Raw genomic sequence first — 20,868 nt, 5'->3', positions numbered from 1 at the left:
TGTATTTAAATATATAAATATATATTTACATACCACATATACGCACATGTGTATATCGATATCTTTCTAATCTCCATCTTCTCCTTTTCCTGTCTAATTAATTTTGGCTAATTTTTTGGTGACTGCTAGTTTATTTACAAACTGGTTGGCAGTAGTATGTTTAAGTAGTCACTAATTGCTCTTAATGATAGTTTTATTTTCTGTTCATCTGATTTTCAGTCCGGGTAATTAAATCGGTGGAGGTTTAGGCTTTCCTGATGGGCTGAAACAACTAATCCATTTTGATGATGGCACATAATTAAATTAGCATGCATTACATGGCTCGATGCTGTCCCCCAGCCTCCTTCCCCAGTTGCTGTGGCCAACACAGGAAGCCCAAGACCAGAGGAAAACTCGGAAAGAATGGCCAAGGTGCCTCTTGACACCTTACAAAAGAGTGATTTTGGTGAGGGAGAGAATAAGAATCACGTTCCTTAAAATTTACAACAAATTGTAGCATATGTAAAATTTGCAATTATATATACATACATATATATAATATCTCACATTTCCCATTTGTGCAATAATATTGGTTAGGCAGGGAAATGGCTGTGTGCTCTCTTCCTCAGTGAGAAGAGGAGGGTATATTTATTAAGTCATGTCGTTATAACCTACTGGATTCCTGGTAAAGCACAGGATCCAGTAGGAATCTCCCAGGAAGAGAGCTGCTTCTGAGCATCCTATAATCTGCTGCTCATCTTCCCTCTATCCCAACATTTATACGATGCACCTGATTATTTTTTGTGTTTGTTTATTTGGTGGATTCCAGAGGTTAAAAGTGGTGATGTAATCGTGGCATAGGGGTTGGGGTTAAGCTTATCGATTGAGTTATCATTAGGAGGTTGGTCAATGATTTATAGGTGGGAACGGAATAGTGGGAGGAAAGGTTAGGGGTACGGGGGGAGGTAGCCGATTCCCCAGGTAGGCCTTATGAAAGGTAGCTAGTTAAAAAACGTATACAGCAAATTAAATACATTATTGTGGTAATGGGGCGACAGAAGTATAGGTCTATTATACTTACGGCAGTTATAGGAAACGTAGACAGCTTGCCCTGTTCCGGATACCCTTTGATATTCATTCTATTCAGCAGCGGGGCCAGGACTTCTCAGAATTAAGTGATGGGTCATTATACTTTAAACACCGTGGAGAAGCCTAGATTGGCAATTAAACAGCTCTCGCTGACACTCACTTGTGCCACCCTGTGACCCCCTTTAGATTGAGATGTTGGAGCTCCGGGCCCTCAGCCTGCTAAATTGGTGCAAGGCTCCTCTCCTGACGAGAGCGGGCTCTGAAATCTGCCGGCTTCAAAGGGAGCGAGATCATGTATAAACCATAATGTGGGTGCACCGTGGCTCACAAAAAATAAGGCAGGAAGAGATGAAATGTTACAAGTGCAAGGGGGAAAATGAGAGAATAATGACAAAGCTAATGCAACTCAAAGCCGGATTGTTGCACGGGAAAATGCATCCTACTGCTTGTGCATAAAATCAAGGCCGGCAGATGACATCCAGTTAACAGAAACACGTCAACAGTGAAGTAAAGTGAGAGAGAGTAAGAGAGAAGCCCCCGAGACAGCCAGAAACAAAAATTAGTTGTCCTTAACAAGTTAAGGTTCATCATTATATTCTGGCTTGGAGCCATAAAAGCAGATGGGGGTATATAATGAGCTGCTTCGAATTCTTAGGGTATTTATTGCATTTCATGAAATAGTTGTCTGCAGAAAGGAGTTTCTTAAGTGAAGGCAGGCCTATAACCCACAGACATACACAGCCTCTTTCTCTGCTGTATGTTTTCAGAAATATGAGTATGTGTGAAGTTATATGAACCTAGAAGTGTCGATTCCTCGTTACTGCATGGAAAATTTGTCCCCAGCCCAAAATGTACTCAAACTGTGGTGTCTCCTCATGGCATTTGGTGTGCACACCCCCACACAGTGTTTTTCTCTCTCTCTGCCTCACTCTTTCATACATCTGTACACATATTCTCATTCTGCACGAAGGGAACGTGTATTTGAGGAATGCCAAGCCTTTAAAATTCACAGTAAAAGCTGCTGCTCCACTCACTTCTTCACCCAAGGGCTTCCAAGAACACATGTTCTTAACTTATGTTTCCTCCGAGACTTTAGAGCAGTGGAAAGGAAGTGGGTGTAACTCAGAAGCCCAAGTGTCTCCTAAGGGTTTTCTTTGCTTTTCATTTTTTTGGGGAGAGGGGAATGGCGGTCATTTGTTTGGTTTTTACTTTTTGTTTCATTTTATTTTTGGACCCCTTAAAAGGACTGACATGATTCTTAATTAAAGAATCATGCCATTGGAGCATTGGCTGGCTTAAATTCATAAAGACGAAGGCAGGAGAGGGCCCCTTAGGGGTGTAATTTCCCAGGCAAGTGTCCCGTGGGGGTCTCCAGATGATTATGCAGATAATAATCTACATTATTGCATTGGTATTTTCTCCATTGATCTATGTAGATTAATTATTACTTTAATTTTTCATCGTTTTCTAGTTAGCGTTTGTTACATTATTTTAGTCACATGGAAATTACTCTCATCTCCAGTCCTAATATGAAAATAGTCTTGTAAATAAATACAGAATCCTTCTGAAATAAGTCTCATGATAAAACACTCTTTCATGCCTCCAGTTGCCATACTCTGCCTGGAACGAGATCTGGCTGTGTCAATTGAAAATAAAGGCCCACCGAAAATGGCTCTCTTGAGCAGGTGGTTATTCCTGGGATGGCGTGTTGGACTACTTTTTGGTTTGGATTTAGTAAGAAGGCAACGGTGGTTGTGATCTGGGCTCCCCCTCACCTAGGCAGCAGGTTTCCATTTGGCTTCTTTTGGGGACTCTACCTTCTGTGCCCGTTACCCTACTCTTCTCTACAGGGGTATAGATTAGTTCAGGAGGGGTGGTTCTTCAACCTAATACAAATCAGTGTGACTCTAAGCATGTCAGAAAACACGAAGGCCATTTGTCTGCTCCAGTTATCAGTTTGCAGATGGGCTGAGGATATTTTGAAATTAGCCCTTTATGTCCTGGCTGATTTCCATGGTTGGGAAGTGCCAATTCAGAGTGTAAGATGTGTTTCAAAGAACTTTCCTAAAAATGAACAGCATTAGAGAAGAAAACACAAGCTTTACTTATCTTTTAACTTTGTTTACAATTTTGATGATCATTTAGAAGATCTTTTATTACACAGGCAATGTATTAAATAAAAGCGATTTAGAAATCCTAGAATTTAAAAGTTGGAAAGAACATACAAATCAGAATTCAAAGATTCATTTGTGTGTATGTGTGTGTCTCTGTAACTTCTGCTTTCTTGGTATCTTTCAGTAAAAGGATACAAATTTATTTAAAGTACTGGGACTTATGGTGAGAATCAAATAGGAAATATTTGCGCATCCCCCCTCCCCCTTCTGCTTTACTCTCTCCCATTCCTGTCAAAATGGTGGGGCTCAGCAGCTAAAGAAAAATAAAAATTTTATTGCACTCCATCAACACAGTGAGGCCTAATGAGGCATACACAGCATTGTCAGAAATGTATGTCTATGTCAACTGCGTTAATATTTTATTTAGCTGTCAATATACAATGAAAGATTTCGCCTTTCTTTCTAGAGCTGATTAGGATTTAGGAAATTGTCTTCTTAGATGCCACTAATAATGCTTCAAAAAGAAAGTGGGCACGTAATTTCTGGCAGGTAATCTAAGCCCACTCCTCTGCCTGAGCACATCAGTTGAATTTGTCTTTTGCTAAAGATGTTAAAAATCGTAACATCTCATGTCAGTAGCAATAATGAAGGGGGAGATTGGCTTTAATGACATTATGAGAATCATTATGTTTAATTTATCGCTAATTAATGCTGACAGGTCTCATATGCCTTGGGTTGCTTTCATGTGAGTGTTATAGGCTTTTTTTTTTTTTTTTTTTAATTGTGTGTACACGTCGCTCCCCATTCATTCATTTTTATTCTGACGATTTACACAGCTTTCTGTCTTCCAGGTTCCCTCCCCATATGGTCCCACCACATCACACTCTCCACACGACAGGCATCCCCCACCCAGCCATAGTCACCCCAACAGTCAAACAGGAATCCTCGCAGAGTGACGTCGGCTCGCTCCATAGCTCGTAAGTGTTGCTCTTCTCACCTCTGTCTCCTTCCCCAGCGGTGGCTGGTGGGTGGTGCCTCTTTGCCGGGTTTGAGTGCGCCGAAGCCCAGCCCGTGTTGGGCCTGGGTCCCTGACACAGGAGGAGGAAATGGATAGTGGCAGAGTTTCTCTGACCGTACCCACTGCGTGGTTCAGCAGAACTCTTCTTTTTGTGTACTTGGATGGCCGGGGATTTGTAACCACTTCCCCGTCCTCTAACCCCATAATTGAATGTTTGGTGTTTTGTCCTGAAAGAATGAGAAGCCTGATGAGGTGGAGATGGCAACAGTGTGCTTTCCCCTCTGGCTTGGGAAAATCGCATGCTTGTGACACTTGAGGAAGTAATTACAAAATCCACCTCTTCCCCTACCCCACCCCAGGCTATTTTTGTTCCATTTGCCAGGGTGGGGAAGACCAAATGTGGAAGTGTGCTTTTAATTCAGAACTGCTGGGTCTGGGTGCACAGAGATGGAGCCTCTGTTGTGGAGGAAGTTGGGCCGTGTGACGCTTGGGCTGTGTCTGTCTGTTTTGTCTATATCCAGAAAGCATCAGGACTCCAAAAAGGAAGAAGAAAAGAAGAAGCCCCATATAAAGAAACCTCTTAATGCATTCATGTTGTATATGAAGGAAATGAGAGCAAAGGTTGTAGCCGAGTGCACGTTGAAAGAGAGCGCGGCCATCAACCAGATCCTTGGGCGGAGGGTAGGTAACTGGCTTCAGTGGGAGAAGGAGAAGAAAGAATGACCAGGGCACAGCAGGTGGGGTGGCAAAATGTCCCTGTCTGACTCCTTTAATGGTGTTCCTTGAGTCAAGACCAGTAACTCTACGTGCCAATAACATTGGAACAGCTACAACCACAATCTCCCCATTACCCTCCAGAGAGAGGCAAATGATAGAATGATAAAAATGACAAATCTGGGTTCATCTCAGCATTCCTAATAATTCCAAGAGCCGGCAAACTGTCAGCATGTGCAGATTATACTTTTGGTGGGTGGACTTGCCTGAAAAAGAACCATTGTTCATTCTCTGGCCATGGTGCACTAGGTGATGTTTTTGCACGTCTTTTTCTCTCCCCACGTCCCTCCAGTGGCATGCACTGTCCAGAGAAGAGCAAGCGAAATACTATGAGCTGGCCCGGAAGGAGCGACAGCTCCACATGCAGCTGTACCCTGGCTGGTCTGCACGGGATAACTATGTAGGTGGATCATTTTTCTCAGTTCTAGAGTCTGTGGAGGTGTATTGTGTGTCTGTGCAGACAGAGAGAATGTTAACTGCCAACTTGAATCAGGCCTCAGAACCACTTGGTCTGCCCACTTCCAGGACTGTTGGCATCTCGCCCTGCACAGAACTGGAGGTTCTGATCTTGACTTCCAGTGTGGCTCCGTTCAGCACTGCAGTAGTTCTTCAGGGGAGTGGCTGGTGGTCCAGGATCCACTGTAGGACAGAGGAGGTCAAGTTGGGGCTGTCCACCCCTGCTTGTCCATGTCTTTGAAGAAGCTCCAAGATAGGCCCAGCAGTGGTGTGGCCTTACAGGAAGTCCAGTGGTAGGGACGGCAGGAGACAGTTTAATTCCTCGTAGGTCTTCCAGCAGGGCCTTTATTCTTAAGAGGGAAAAGCAAAACAGTTACCCTTTGCCCTGGTACAGAGGGTGAACGCCTAGTTCATCCTGGGTGGGGCATGATGGGAATATCCCCAAAAGTAGCCAGCAGAAATCATCCTTCAGGCAGGATGAACCAAGCGACTCTGGGCCCAGCCGGGGTAGGAGCTGGGTGTGTGTTATGTGATGTATGTGCTCCTGCAGGATTTGCCTAATTTCCTCTATCAGTTTTCAGAAAACACTGAAGAATTACTGTTCTTACTAACTGCAGTGTGTAGCACACACATGATTCATTTACTCCCATAAACTTGCTCTCCTTTTTAGTTGGAAACCTCTGTCACTCCCTGTCTCTCCCCATTATTTCTTACTCTGCTCAGTAACTGATGTTCTGGACTTTTCTGTGCTCTCTAGAAGAAGGGAATGTTTCTTATTTTGCCTGCTAGTTTATTACATGGCAATTGGTTTTATCATCCATTTCCATTGGTAAACTTGTCTTAATGCCAGTGCGAGTCTTCTCTCCCTTTCTTGTTGGTGTCCTCAAGCCATGGGATAATTCCTTGAGCCTTTTATGCTCGCTGACCTGATTTTCCTATTGATTTTGTCTGTGGTGAAGCCCTCTATGTACATGGGGTTGGGATCCATTAAATTATTTCTGATTGTGAAGGTACTGTGCACAAGGTATTGAGAGGATTAGAATTAAGTCAGGCGTATGCCAAACTCCCTCAGAATTTACCATCATCAGGAAATCACAAGGCATCTGCATGAATATGTGGGCCCTGCTTGCTCTTAGCTAGCCATTTCAGGTTTCTTCCCTTTTTGCTCTCCTACCTTTAAGCCTGTGCTTGTGGTCCGCTCTGGGCGTGCAGATGTGGGAGAATGGCAAGCAGAAGCTACTGGCCTTAACTCCCACGTCCTGATGGCTCTCCCCACCGTCTCCCTCTAGGTCCCACCCACCTTAGCTGGCAGCACCAGTCTCTAGACTGGGTTCCTCCTGGGAGTTGACACACGGACTATTGCTGGTGCCTCCTGAATGGAGCGTTTGCTCTGCCCAGAGTCCGTGTCACTGACTGATGGGCACACACGGGTGTTCACTGCTTGGTACCTTTCCATTTATCCTCAGCGTGTGTGCACTGGGGAAGCCTTTCTTCTGGAGCTGAAAGGAAGAGGACGAGAATGTCAGTGCTCTCCCACAAGCTTGCTGCTCTCCCTCCCTCGACCCCGAGGAGGGGCTTGCCACGGCAGGCAGGCGCTGCAGCCTCCATGCACCCAGCCAGATCATTTCAGGACCGTTGCTTTCTTGGTGTTGGGTCCAAAGTTCTTGAAGGTCATCTCTGTCTTTTACCTGCTACAGGGCCAATGCAGAGAGGAGTGGACCTACTCCCTATAGGTATCATATCCCCACTAGGTAGAGCCAGTCATAGCAGGGCCTTCACAAACAGCTGTGCAGGGCGTGCACTGCACAACTGTAGCAGGCGCCATTCACACTGTGGTCTATGTGACTGGTGCCTCCTGGAGTTGTACAGGATGCCGTCTTCACAAAGGTATAAGGCAGACTTTGATAGCTTCAAAAGGATGCTGCACTTGACTTGCATGGGAGTCATTTAGATGAAATATGGCCCAAGTCTTTTTGTGCAGTGCTTTCTAGGTTTCAGGAGGTTCAGGAGGCCCTTGAAATGGCTTTTGTTCAATTTTGCATTGGGAAGATTGTTTGGTACAATAGGAGAACTGCTGATAAGACTTAAGAGAAAATTTAGAGGTAGATGGATTTAGAGCTGCAGAAAGTTTATGTCTTATGGAGAGAGTGCTACATTCATATTGTAGTGACTCATTACATGTGAACACACAGACACACACACACATACGTGCACACACACACACACACGTCTTCCTTCTCTGCCCCAGGGAACAGTTTGTGAGGCAAGAATTCTAGGGTTGAAGCTTTTATGGATTTTATTATGGTGGGAATTTGTGGGTATTTCTTTGTAACTATATTGAGAAAGGAGTTTCTATAATGTATTTTGGTCATCTGCAAAGTCAGAAAGGTTCTTCTGGAAAAGATTTTCTAAGTTAACTTCATGCGTCTTTAACATTCTTCCTTTTCCAGCCAAGTGGTGACAGAAGTCTTCATATTGCTTCCGCAGGACAGTAGAATTGAGTAAAACAGTCAAATATGGGTTGTCAGACTTCACACATTCTAGAGCACAAGAGAAAACATTTTGGTACCGTATGTTTAAAATATATCTTCCAGTATTGTTTTGGAGCATCCTTTCCTTTCTGGCTCTTCTGTATTAGGTAAAGGAGGTAAGACCTAGGCCACTTGCTCAACTGAGTTCCATTTTTTTCCTCACCCCCTTATATTGGACCTTTTCTTTCTATTATTGTCTTTAAGCTGGTAGCAGGGTGGCCATCTCCCTAGAGACCCATCTCCTACCTCATTCCCACCTCAAGAGTTTATGAAGTTTCTTCATGTCCCATTCCTATTGAAACACAGCCCCTGTCCTCTAGATGCCTTTGGTCTAAATGGTAATTTCCTCAGTCATGACATCTCAATTATATATCTCCTATACTGACAGCTTCCCATGGGTAGAGGAATTTTCAGCTGCCTTTCAGAATTCATTGCAAGAGATTGGAAGTGGGTGATCACTGTATTAAAGATGACTTCAAAGACTTTGGGTCTGGGGATGTTGATGCTTCTTGAAGTTGGAACATTTCTTTGCCCAGTTGCGGTTTTACTTCCATCTCCTAAATATACTGCCACTAGCTCCTCCTGCCTGTTCCGAGACGACCGGGTGGCAGTTTGCTCCTTCCTTGAGGGGGCACAGACCTACAGATGGCAAGCTGAAGGCTCCTGAGGCTTGTACCTTATCAGAAGGCACATGGATGCCTTTAAAAAAAAAAAAATTACCAAGAAGCATAAAATGTTTCCAACAGAAGCACTCAACTGAAGGTAAACTAAATTTCCTGAGTGGCAGTGGCCCCAAGACCCGAGACAGCGGAGGGTCCTTCTCTGGAAGAGTTGGCTCTCAACCCGTCAGACGGACCCGAAACTCCATGGCATCTCTGTCCTTAGGTTCTCCTTTCAGGGTCCAGGGGACTCTCAGATTTTCTACTTATCATTGTCCTTTTCCGGAGTTGACATCAACATACCATGAGAACCTTTAGGCAAAGGTTATATTATTTCAATGTTCTGAAACAGACGTGAGAGCTTTTCTGTTGTTTGTGATAAATAATCCTGGGTAGTTAACGCACATGGATAGGGCTTGTGCCGGTGCAGTGGGTGAAGGAGAAGTAATCTCAGACCTGAAATAAGGGGTTCTCCTGTTACCGCTCCACATCCGTGAACAGCCTGGGGTAACGAGGAGGACCCAGATGGAGGATGTGAAGGACTCCCTACAGTTCTTCTCCCTTCATCAATTAAAAAAGAGTTTCCTTAAAGAGGAGGCCTCAAACACATAGGCAGGGTGGCCTGAGAGCACCGGCTCTGGAGCCAGTGCTGCCTGAGTGCACATCTTGGTTTCCCCAAGTGCTGGCTACAGGACCTCGAGAAAGTTATGTCACCCCTCTGTGCATCAATTTCCTTATCTGTGAGGGTGGGATGGTGTGATACCTGATGTGTGGGGTTATGGTGAGGATTACATGAGTCAGTATGTGTAATGCACTTAGAGTCGTGCCTGGCACATGGAAGGTGCTCAATAAATGTCAGGGCTATAAAAACCTTATCTCTTGTAGGGGAAACTGCCAGATTGATATGACAGTGACTCATTACACATGGATGTGAGCATGCACACCCACACACACACACACTCACACACACATACTCTCCTTCCTTTTCTGCCCCTGGGAACGGTCTGTGGGGCACATATAGAGTTGAAGCTCTATGGATTTGATTATGGTGGGCACTTGTTGGCATTTCTTTTTAACTACCTTGACAGAGGAATTGCTGTTACTTTCTGTAACATTTGTAAATGTTAGATATTATAATTAGGAATATCATCATCATCATTATACCAGATAGGGGAGGACAGAGGGAACTTTCTCTTTCATGGATATCCATCTAGCAGTTTCAAAAGGAGCTCCAATGATTTTTGGTTCTATTTCACCTTTTTTCTTTCCACCTTTTAAAACCAATACCCCTGCTTTATGGCTCTAAGAGTAGCCCTGACAAAAGCTTGCCTTTTCTTGATCCGTCAGCCTTAAGCAGTAGGTGACTTGTTGGGGGCGAGGTAGCTGTCTAAGCCAAGTTACCCCTCACCGTGTCCGTCCTTGCAGCCCCATCACTCCACACTTCTTGAATCTTTCTCGTCCAGCCCTCCTCTTCCTTTTATGGAACAAAATGATAAAATGCTCTTGGTCACGTTCAAGTGAGAGCATAGGTGAGCAGGAAAAGAGATCTTTCCTTTCCCACTTGCTGATCCCTTCTCTTCTCCCAGAGAGTGCGTGTCCCTCCGACTAGAGCACAGGTCAAGGGCGTTTGAGTTAAAGGGGGTGGAGGTTGGAAACCCACTCCCGGAGCAGGTGAGGATGGAAGACGACCGATACATCCCTGTCCTCCTGCCTGCTCCTACCCAGGTAAGCCCACATGCCCTCCTCCTGTCTGCTTCTTGAAATAATTCCCTGTGGTTTCATCTCCTTCACCTAGGGGAAGAAGAAGAAGAGGAAAAGGGACAAGCAGCCGGGAGAGACCAACGGTAAGTTGCCGTATCAGTCTGGAGGAAGGAGCAGCACCCTGGGGACCGTGCTTGAACGTTAGGCTTCTCTCTGGGGGAGGCAGGAGAAATTCAAGGCCAGGACATTGTGGGGGAACCCATCTTAGCCAGCCTTTTCATTTATGCATTTTAATTAATTGCTTTATGACTGCCCTTTTAAAGCTAGTAGCATTCGTTGTTGCATGAAAAGCACATTGTTAATTCTAGTGGAATGTGTTTTTAAATAACTGTAAAGCCTGTAACTGGAGAGCCGTAGGCATGCCTATGCCGGGATTTATGTAGTCTGCTAATTTTGTATGTGTCTGAGTAGAGATGAGGAGGGGACTAGAGGAGTAGGAGGGGTGTGTATGAGTGTTTGATATTAACTGGGCTGTTCCTGAATGTTCTGATGCATGCCTTTACAGTGGTAAATTGCACCCATTTTAAATTAAGGAGGTTTGTCATTCTCTAGAAGAAATTAGAAATACTGCATAGGCAATCTCAGTGGTCCCTTGGAGAAGGCCAGGCTTTTACAAACAAACAAACAAAATTTTGAAGGCTTTGTATAATTTGTTCTTTTTTTTCAGAACACAGCGAATGTTTCCTAAATCCTTGCCTTTCACTTCCTCCGATTACAGGTGCTAATGTCGTTTTGAGTCATTGAAATAGTTGATGAACTGTTTTTTAATTTTTCTTGCCATTATAGTTTTATTAACATTATAAACACGTATGACATTTGAACATTCTTTAAAATGATCATCTACACGGTTTTGTATGTTTCAGATTTTTTTTCAGTTGCTTTTGTTTTGTTTTTTTGTTTTTGTTTTTTTTTGTACTTTAACATTTGTTTCGTTTATTTTTCCCATAACAGTTGTTTAAAGCCGTAATGACAGTGATTTAGAGTTGAACTAACTGTGCAAATTGAATATGCAGTATTTCTTTAAAAGAGACTGGTTTAAAAAAAAAAATGGAAGGAATTCAGTAATAAACCTCCTTAATCTAATGGCATTTTTTTTCATTGCTCCCACTAAGTTTTCTCACGCAAGCATGCATCCGCAATATGATTATTTTTTCCTTTGCTTTTTTTTATTTTAGTTTTTTCTTCCTTTTGCTTTTCTGCTCGCAGTTTGCAAATCCACTAGCATTTTACTGACCGTGCCTGCTTAAATGCTGCTGTGAGCTTCTAACTAACCCTTAACAGCTCATTCACACAGCCTGTTTACCTTTTATCTGTTCCTTTCTTAATATTAATGAAAATAGATAAAAAGGAAAAGAAAAGAATATTCCAAAAGCTGCAATATCCCAATACCACAACCCTTTTCTTTCTTTATTCCTTTCTGTTTTGTTTCGTTTTGTTCTGTTTTTATTTGTAGTTTTTTTTCTTTTTTAAACTGTTATACTTTAAGAAGAAAAAAGCATGTTACAAACTTAATTCCCTCCTTCGCTTTGTTTTCTTCTTTAAGGAAAAATAATTTGGAAAAAAAGGAAGGCAAAAGCAAAAAAAGGAAAAATATTATTTAAAAAGAGTTAGTTCTTCAGTATCTAACTTCCCTTTATCAGCTCATCAGCTCAAACAGAATCTGAGACAGTCTTTAAAGAAGGGATACTGCAGCTTTATTTGCAACAGCTAATTTCACACGTTGAATAAGAATGTGATTTTTACCTTTTTTTTTTTTAAATTAAAGAAAGTTAAAAATCGAAAGTCAATATTTTGCCAGTAGTAACCAGGTCATTGATTTATTCCCTTTTTTATTTTTATTTTTTTCTTATTTGTATCTTTCTCTTTTCCCCTCCCTCTTTCCCTCTTTCTCCCCCTTCTCTCCCACTTCCTACTCTGCTCGCTTCTTTTCTTGAACTCATTCAGACCTGAGCGCTCCTAAGAAATGCCGAGCGCGTTTTGGCCTTGATCAACAGAATAACTGGTGCGGCCCTTGCAGGTGTGTATAGATTTCCCAGATTCGCTGTGCTGGTTTGCAGCTGGTGTATTCGGTCCTTTCCCCCTTCTCTGCCCTGTTGCTTTGTAGCTCTGTGTGTGGATCTTAGGAGACACGAGGGAGTGGGGCACTGCCAATGTGATGGGCTCTCAAGGGACATGCTTGTTCTCCCCGCTGCTGCTAGCCAAAATGCCACTGTAAAACAGCCTCGTTCGTGCCTCCTCGGGGCAGCGACAGCAACCCCCACGTGCCCCTCCCAGGGAGCGTCGCCTGCCAGGCCCATTCCTCATGACAGCCTAGGTGGGGCTCAGTGACATCCATCGTAATCCCGGCCTAGGTAGAAGCAAATCATGTCACCTTCTCCCCTCCTCTTCTCTCTCTCTGTTTTATTTATTTTTGTTTTTTTTTCATGTCTTGTTTTATTTTGTTTGTTTGTTTTTTTCTTTTGACTCATAGAAGTCCTTTCCTTTCATGTCCCTGGTGAGAGCAGAGGATAAATAGAACCAAGGTGATAGAGAAGCTAAGATTTCACGTCTAACCGAGCACAACCCACCATTTGTTGTATTTTTTTTGTGTTTACCTTATGCTAACAGATGCAAATACTCCAAAGAAGTGTCGGGCACTGTTCGGGCTTGACCGACAGACTTTATGGTGCAAACCATGCAGGTATATTACCACTGTTAGGCCTCTGGGAAAATCAAAGCCTTCTGTCCTTCCGGTACCTTAGTGTGACAGTATATTTTGCCCTCGTTCCCACCTACTTCTTCACTGGCATCGATGACTAATAACCCTCATTCTTCCAAATTTCCTTGCTAATTTTATGCCACTTTCTCTCCCCACTTCCTCTGTTCCCTCCCCTGCTCTTAGAAATAACATATTCCTGGTGGTAGAACTGAAACAAAAGCTTAATGGACAAGGACGGGCAGTTGTCCTTTGGTTTTTAAAGCCGGAATCCTGGAACTGGCCCAACCCCATGAGTTCTTTGGGGGTGTGGACTGACCACGTAGAGCCACCATCTCCAAAGGTTTAAAGGGGCTAAAGCTTGGCAGCAGTAGGATTCCCGTACACTTGGGGTCAAACACTTGGAGAAGTGCTCTGGGGGCAGGCTTTTATTTTTTTAATTTTATTTTAAGTTTTGTTTGTTTGTTTGGTTTTGTTTTCAGTGTTTAAAAAAATCACATATCCATGTACAGAGGAACTTGGTTAGTGGACATTGTTTTACAGTGCTAAAAAGAAGCGTGGCATTGAATGGCATGCAACAGCTGATGGGCTGCAAGCAGTGAGTTTGCAGGCACATAACTCCAGCGTTGCTAGGCTTGCAGAATTAAAAAAAAATTTAAAAGAAAAAAAAATGTATAGCATTGGTATCAAAAGGAATCAGAAAAACCTAGAAGACTCCAAATCCAACATTCATGTTCTACCTGCAGCTTTCCATCCAATCCATAATTTCAGGGAAGGCAATAGGTACTTCTTCTTGGTGGAGGGATACCAACTAGTTCTTGTCTCATTTCCTTTCCTTTAATGACCACCTTTGGTTAAATTTGTTGTTTCTTTGTTCTGATACAAGCAGTCTTTGAATTTGGAATATTGTGATGGTAGGTATTTCAACACCCCAAACACACTTTCCTGTTTGTAGTGCCTCCCTTGTCACGTCTCTGTCTCCTCCATGCGTTTGCCGTGTCCTCCGTGTTTAGACTGTAGATCAGCTGTTCATCACGTCACGTGCATGCCCACAAGTCCCCCGTGTCTCTTTCCCCCTTCTCTGGTGCCCCTACGGGAGATGGGTGAAGCTCCTCCTGTTGACCAAATGCTTCGGGGAAAGAGGGCCTGAGAGTCTTTAAAATAGACAGGGACCTGCAAAGGATTCAGGGGCCTTGAGAGGGACACCCCAGACAGGCATCCATCATTGAGCTGCCTGTCATTCCGTGACATGTTCACGGAGGTGACCAGTGTCCTTTCAGTTCAGTCCAGGGCTTCTGCATGTAGAACAGTGAGGCGTTTCATGAAAAAGCTGACGAGGATGTTAGCTGTTTAATTTGGACCAGCCAAGAAAGTCAGGAACTCTGCTTTTACCCTATCTTGGCCGTGAATTGGTGTCACAATTGTGTACATTCTGAGTAGGCAAGACGAGTAGCTGCAGCTACCTGTCCTGAGACACTGCCATGGGGCGTGATAAGCTGATCACCAGGTCCCCACCTTTACAGGGGTCTCTTAGGATCTAGGGAATTGTACAACTGACACCACTGTGTGCACGTCACAATAAGGCCGGCTCAGTGCCTCGTCTGTTTATTTTATTCATGGGGGTGGGTGGTGGTTTAGGAATCTCTCTCTTGTTTAGGAAGCAGTTGTTGCAAGTTAGACTTGGCCTGTGTTTTTTGGTGTTTGGATTTTTTTTTCTGGAAATGATCATTATTGATGCTGACCAGGACAGACAGACAGACACACACACACACACACCCTCCGAGATACAGCCCACATCTCACTTAAAACCAGAGTGTGGTGGCCTCCTGAGAGGCCAGAGTGCTTTTGACATTTTAACCCCTAAAAAGAGTAACCAAAAAACCCACGAACCACCTTTGTTGACCACTTGGTGTTTCAGCAGTGTGATTTTCTGAAGTGTGGCTTTGAGGGGCTGACAATTGAGACAGCGGTTCTTCTGAGACGACCGAGAGGCCCTGAGCCTTAGGGGCCAGGGTCCACTGGCCCTGTTCGTTCCCCATGGGTTCCTCCCAGCATCAGCTGGAACTTTCCCAGTGGCCATTTTCTTCTGTTGGGTGTGTTTCCTCATACCCTAGAAGCACTAGCAATTGCACTTCTGCTGTCTCTTCAGGGTATTCCAGAACAGGAGCAGTTTCCTTTCAGAATGAATACATAAGACACTAAAAATGGTTTTTTTACGAGGCTGCCCCTCTCGTTGGAGACAGAGCCTAGGAGGGGGAAAATTAACAATGGGGGTTTGTACAGGTAGTTATCTGTCCCTTCATTCCTCAACTTCTCCTTTTAATTTTGCCATGACCACATCTGGCTTGATGCTAAAGCCATTGGACAAAGTGCACTTACACTTAAAAAGAAAGAAAGAAAAAGAAAGACTTGCAAAACGCAGGATTTTCTGACTCAGAAATGTGTTTGTGTTCCACGTGCCTTTCGCTCAGCCATGATTAGAAGGAACGTCATTGTCTCGTTCAGTCTTCATGTCCCATGTTCAAAATGCCCCCACCCATCCCCACGGAAATTTCTGTGTCATAGGGGGTGGGAGGGGTGAGAACACCAGAAACAACCCTAGGCAATCAGGGTGCCCAGCTTGCCACATAGGGTTTCTAATTTTATTTGAGGACTTTTTAACAAGATTCTGTTTTGAGCCCACCAAGTTGCTTTTCTCATCTTTTCACTCTGCCCTAATATAGCATGGAATGCTGCTTGATGCATCATTCTCTTGTTTTTCCTGTTGGTTTTGTCCCCCCCCCCCCCCGCCCCTTTCTCCTTCTCCCTTTCCTTTCCTCCCTCTCATTTTCCCCTGTTGCTTTCTCATTTTTGCTTATGCCTTCCCCAGCCCCGTTCCGTCTCCCATTTTAAAAATGCATGGACCTCTTAGTTTTTGAGCATGTTTTGATCTGTAGGCTAAGGTGGTTTAAAACTCAGAGAGGCTTAATTATTTATCTCAGTTTCTGGGATGGGAGTGGAATCCTCAGTCTATTTCATTCTATCCCAGGGAGGAAAAACAACCTTGCCAAAGGGAGTATGAGAGGGGAAGCCAGGGCATGGGCTGCACTTGCTCGCTGAGCGTTCCCTTTGACCTGGAGGGGTTGGACAGACCCTGAGGCCCCTGGCCCTATGGGTCTCCTCCTTTGGGAGGTGGGAGGACTGAGCATGCTCCTTTCCACCTCTCTCTCCTCCCCTCCCACCCTGCCACCTTGCTGATCCCACCCCCACACACGACAGAGCATGACCAGGCAGCTCTGGGGAGGAACCAAGCACACCCATCCTTCCAGGGGCCAGTGACATTGTCCGACACAGACTGCCTTCAGCCAGACAGCATCTTGGTAGCTTTCCGGTGGCAGAAAGCCAGACAGGCACTCACGCACTTGTTTTCAGACAGTGTTATCAGCCGTGGTTCTGACTGTATTCTAGGGCTACTTAGATCAGCACCTTCCCCGTATCTGCGTTATTTTTACTGCATTGCTGGGGTTGATCCCCCAGATCACCTTTCCTACCAAATAGTATTCCATCACACTGGGATTAATGGTAGGAGAAGCTTTGCAGTCACATACTCAATTTCTTTATCGATTTTCCCACCCCATCCTTGGATGATAAGCAACAGTTTCCGAAATGCTCCTTTATATTTCTCATGTAAATGGGTGGTGGAGAAGGGGAGATACCGTTTTTGGTGCCGGGCAAAAGTAGTCTTTCTAATCAGTTTCAACTAGTTTTCTAAAAACGAATCACAAGAACCCAGGCCCAGTTAGGGCTCTGCTGCAATTCCCTGGCAGTTGATCTTTGTCATCACTCTCCGGGGACGGACTTGTGCTGTGTCCTCCACTCCCTGAGCCTGGCTCCAGTGTCAGCACAGTGACAGCGGGCAGAGCCCGAGCCCCTCCGCCCCGTCCCCACGTCTCTCCTTCCAGCCTTCTCACGGGGGTGGGGGAGGGGAAAACCCCAAATCTTAAAAAAAAACAACAACAAAAAATCAAGTTTGAATCTTAATCCACAACCTGCAGGCCATACAACCAGTTATTCTTGTTTCTTTGGATCATTTTCTGTTTCTCTTATTCTTCCCCCACCTTTTTTTATCCTCTTCTACCTGTTTTGGTGGGTGTTTTTATTTTGTTTTATTTTTTGGTTGTTTTCGCTTTGTTTTTTTTAGTTTGTTTTGTTGTAGTTTTGTTCTCCCCCACCCCCCACCCCCTCACCCGGTTCTGCCCTCTCTCGATTTGGTGTGGTTCTTAACAGACGGGCCCGGGAGCGCCAGCCTCGTGGTGGTAGTGGGTTAAACCCTTTCGGCCTCTTGCTAACGCTGCCTTCAGCTATGTGGGCTCCACCGTCAGCATTTTGAGAGTTTCCTGTTGATAGGAGGCACCTGGGGAAGGAGCTCTTTCTCTTTTAAGCACACACACACACACACACACATGCACACACACACATCATGGAGGGTGGGTGGGTGGCACTGATGGGAATGGGGGGAGGAGGTGTGGTGGGAAAGTGAGGGAAGATTGGAATTTCTAAGCCCAAGGAGAACTTTCTGGTTCTTCTCAGTGTGGACACAGCCAGTGCCTGGCAGAGTGGTGCCACGGCCCACCGGTGGTGGCCCCCTTGGGTCCGTGCACTGACATTTGGGCAGGGGTGGCGCTGTGGGTGTTTACTGGGTGGTGTTAGAGCTCCCTCAGTATCTTATGCCAGAGCAGGCCTAGAAGGCGGGCAGCGGTGGGAGCCAGGCACCCCGGCCCAACTTAATTGCCTCCCGGCCACCGGGTGTGCTGTCGCCACGGGGCATCCGCGAGGGGACGTCAGCCTGGCTCTGCGCAGCAGATGATGCTTTTCCTTGGCACCTTTGCCCTTTATTCACGGCGAACTCTCTCCCCCTGTTTTTAGGAGAAAAAAAAAGTGCGTTCGCTACATACAAGGTGAAGGCAGCTGCCTCAGCCCACCCTCTTCAGATGGAAGCTTATTAGACTCGCCTCCTCCCTCCCCCAGCCTGCTAGGCTCCCCCCACCGAGACACCAAGTCACAGACTGAGCAGACCCAGCCCCTGTCGCTGTCCCTGAAGCCCGACCCCCTGGCCCACCTCTCCATCATGCCTCCGCCGCCGGCCCTCCTGCTCGCCGAGGCTGCCCACGGCAAGGCCCCCGCCCTCTGTCCCAACGGGGCGCTGGACCTGCCCGTCGCCACCTTGCAGCCGTCTGCCGCTCCGTCCTCATCTCTTGCACAGCCGTCGACGTCTTCCTTACATTCCCGCAGCTCCCTGCCCGGGACCCAGCCCCAGCCGCTCTCCCTCGTCACCAAGGCTTTAGAATAGCTTTAGCTTCATTAGCCGCCAGTTGGTTCGTCCCACGTTTTGTTTTTGCGTTTCTTTCTGTCCCCCTCCTTCGAAAGGTTCTGTTTTGTACTCTTTTAATTTTGTGCCACGTGGCTACATTAGTTGATGTTTATCGAGTTCATTGGTCAATATTTGACCCATTCTTATTTCAATTTCTCCTTTTAAATATGTAGATGAGAGAGGAACCTCATGATTCTACCAAAATTTTTATCAACAGCTGTTTAAAGTCTTTGTAGCGTTGAAAAAAATATATATATATACATAACTGTTATGTAGTTTGGATAGCTTAGTTTTAAAAGACTGATTAACAAACAAAAAGAAAAAAAAAAAAAGCAATTTTGAAACAGCTCTCCAGAAGGAGTTGGTTCTGTATTATTTGTATTAAATACGAGCTTGCGAACCAATCATTTTACATCTGGTTTTTAAACCATAGGGCACAAGGAATGCAGTGCCGTTACTTTTTCTGTTTTCTGTGTGAAACAACTTTTATTGTGATGTTACTTGTTATTGTTTAAATGTACAGAAACAAAAGGTTAAAATGTGTTAATATACCTTGTTCCCTGGTGTTGTTCTTTTTGGGGGGAGGGGATGCTACTCAACAATTAATGGAATCACCACGCTGTTGGACCAGTAGTATTTATTGCTTTAGAGATTGCTTGTCGTACGTTGTCCCTTTTTAAATGTTTCCTTTTTCTTGAAACTGTATAAAGTTTTTTTCCCCCTTAGCATAAGCATCTTATATATAACAACTCATTTGTACAAGGTTTTTAAGTTTATATATAAAATGTGTATATATATTTTTTTGCCCCTTTTGACTTTTTTTGTTGTCGTTGAATGAAACCCAGATGCCTCCAAATGGACATTAATAGTTGCATTAAAGGATCAGTAGCATTAACAGAAGTTGCTTTAAAAGCCATTACGTAAAATAAGACTTGAAAATTAGTGAGGGAATCTTAGCGATGCTGTATGAGAGGCAGTGGGAACCGTTCTGGCTTCCCCTTCGAACTCACAGTGGGGTCCCCTGCGTCATCGGGACACAGACTGACGTGTGCAAAACTTTATGTGCCAAAATTCTCAGTGACTTTAGCTTTCTCCCTCTTTTTGATGCTGTAATTTCTGTTCATCCTGTTTTGCTGTGATGTTACATAGGTAACTTTGTATGTAGTTTTAATGTCACCTATAACAAGATGTGTTTGGTAGCAGATTGTCCAGAAAGCATTTTAAATGAAGAGGTATAAACCCTTAAGGGCCAAAATTCTGTATATTAGATTACTCTTAAAGGAAAAGCCAGCTGCCGCTTTTATGTGCCCATATCACATACAAGTAGGTCGCGAACTTTAAAAATAATAAAAAAAAAAAACCTAGGCATGTTGATGTTGCAAAATGCTGTATAAAGCTGAAACCTGTTCATTCAGTGCCATTGTAGTTGACATGAGCGATTGTAAAACTGTCTCCAATTTTTCTCTGGTTTATTAAGATGCTAACTATAACATTTTTTTGTGAATACTTTGAATGTTTCCTAACAGTTGTGATGTTACTGTTCCGTTTTATGCTCTTATTCCAATTTCATTTTTAATGGTTTGGAAGCCATTTTTGTAATGAATAAATGTTCATGCTGTACAGTATCTGTAGCATGCCGTTCTGGATTAATAAAAGCAACTTAGTATGTGCAGATAAAGGCTGGTCACTAGTCTCTGTGATTTGGGTCTTATCTCTGGGCAAACTAACTCAATCTACCCTTATCAAGAGAAATGAATTCCCAAGCTGGAACCTGAGACCCTGTGGTTAGTGCGTGGGTGGTGGGTTCCAAAAAGTGGTCTTACTCTTTTGAGGGATTGACCTTTCCCCCCCTCATCTTTGATGCCCATTTAGCACACCTAGTATACCTGGTTTGTACAGCATGTCTGTTGTTTGCAATGAAGATGACCACGTATAAAAGGGAATCTGGGGTGTGTGTCTTTCCCCATTTTTTTCAACTATGCCATCTCCAATAGTTCATTTCTGAAAACAAAGTGCAATTACAGAGCAAATGACACCTTTCTGACTATAAAACAGTCTGATAATATACAAATCATCTCTCTTTCAATATCAAACAGGAAGGATTTAATTCTCATTAATGAGGCTTAGTTCACCAGGAGTGGACTTAAGAAACCACATCATCACCATTTACAGGTTCCTGATGTTGAAGTATCCTGACTTCTTTCTACAACTTGCATGCAGGGAGAGATGCAAGTTTATCAAATTGAAACCCTTTCGCTATCAGTGAGCAATTGTGCAAGAAGCTCTTAGAACATTGGATCAAGGGTGACACGCTTAGAGATGTGTAAAGAAGGGTGTTGCTGGCTGGGATTCCTAAGTTCTCTGGCAAGGGTGCACCCCTGAGGGGCCGCACTGCAAATCCTCCTAAGGCTTCCACTTGAATCCATTTTGCAGGCAGCAGGA

At 44.3% G+C, this 20,868-nt stretch overlaps 1 protein-coding gene across 41 annotated transcripts in view; it reads left to right on the top strand.

Annotated features, from left to right (window-relative positions):
* The window catches only part of TCF7L2 (transcription factor 7 like 2), a 188,387-nt gene extending 168,283 nt beyond the window's left edge, over positions 1 to 20,104 (top strand). For 8 of the 41 annotated variants that reach the window (XM_037803719.1, XM_037803710.1, XM_037803709.1 and 5 more), the window contains 7 exons: positions 4,019 to 4,159; positions 4,722 to 4,881; positions 5,267 to 5,374; positions 10,416 to 10,464; positions 11,049 to 11,099; positions 12,326 to 12,398; positions 17,982 to 20,104. In XM_037803719.1, the coding sequence (XP_037659647.1) occupies positions 4,019 to 4,159; positions 4,722 to 4,881; positions 5,267 to 5,374; positions 10,416 to 10,464; positions 11,049 to 11,099; positions 12,326 to 12,398; positions 17,982 to 18,405 (1,006 nt within the window). In that variant the 3' untranslated portion in view covers positions 18,406 to 20,104. Of the gene's footprint in view, positions 1 to 4,018; positions 4,160 to 4,721; positions 4,882 to 5,266; positions 5,375 to 10,415; positions 10,465 to 11,048; positions 11,100 to 12,325; positions 12,399 to 12,988; positions 13,062 to 17,981 lie in introns of all 41 variants that reach the window. The other 33 variants (XM_037803722.1, XM_037803721.1, XM_037803711.1 and 30 more) reach the window with 13 other exon arrangements.
* The last annotated feature ends 764 nt before the right edge of the window (positions 20,105 to 20,868 follow it).

Source organism: Choloepus didactylus, chromosome 15 (genome assembly GCF_015220235.1).
Source record: "Choloepus didactylus isolate mChoDid1 chromosome 15, mChoDid1.pri, whole genome shotgun sequence".
Taxonomy (NCBI): Eukaryota; Metazoa; Chordata; class Mammalia; order Pilosa; family Megalonychidae; genus Choloepus; species Choloepus didactylus.
The sequence above is the reverse complement of the archived record's forward strand: the minus strand, read 5'-3'. Positions and strand labels throughout refer to the sequence as shown.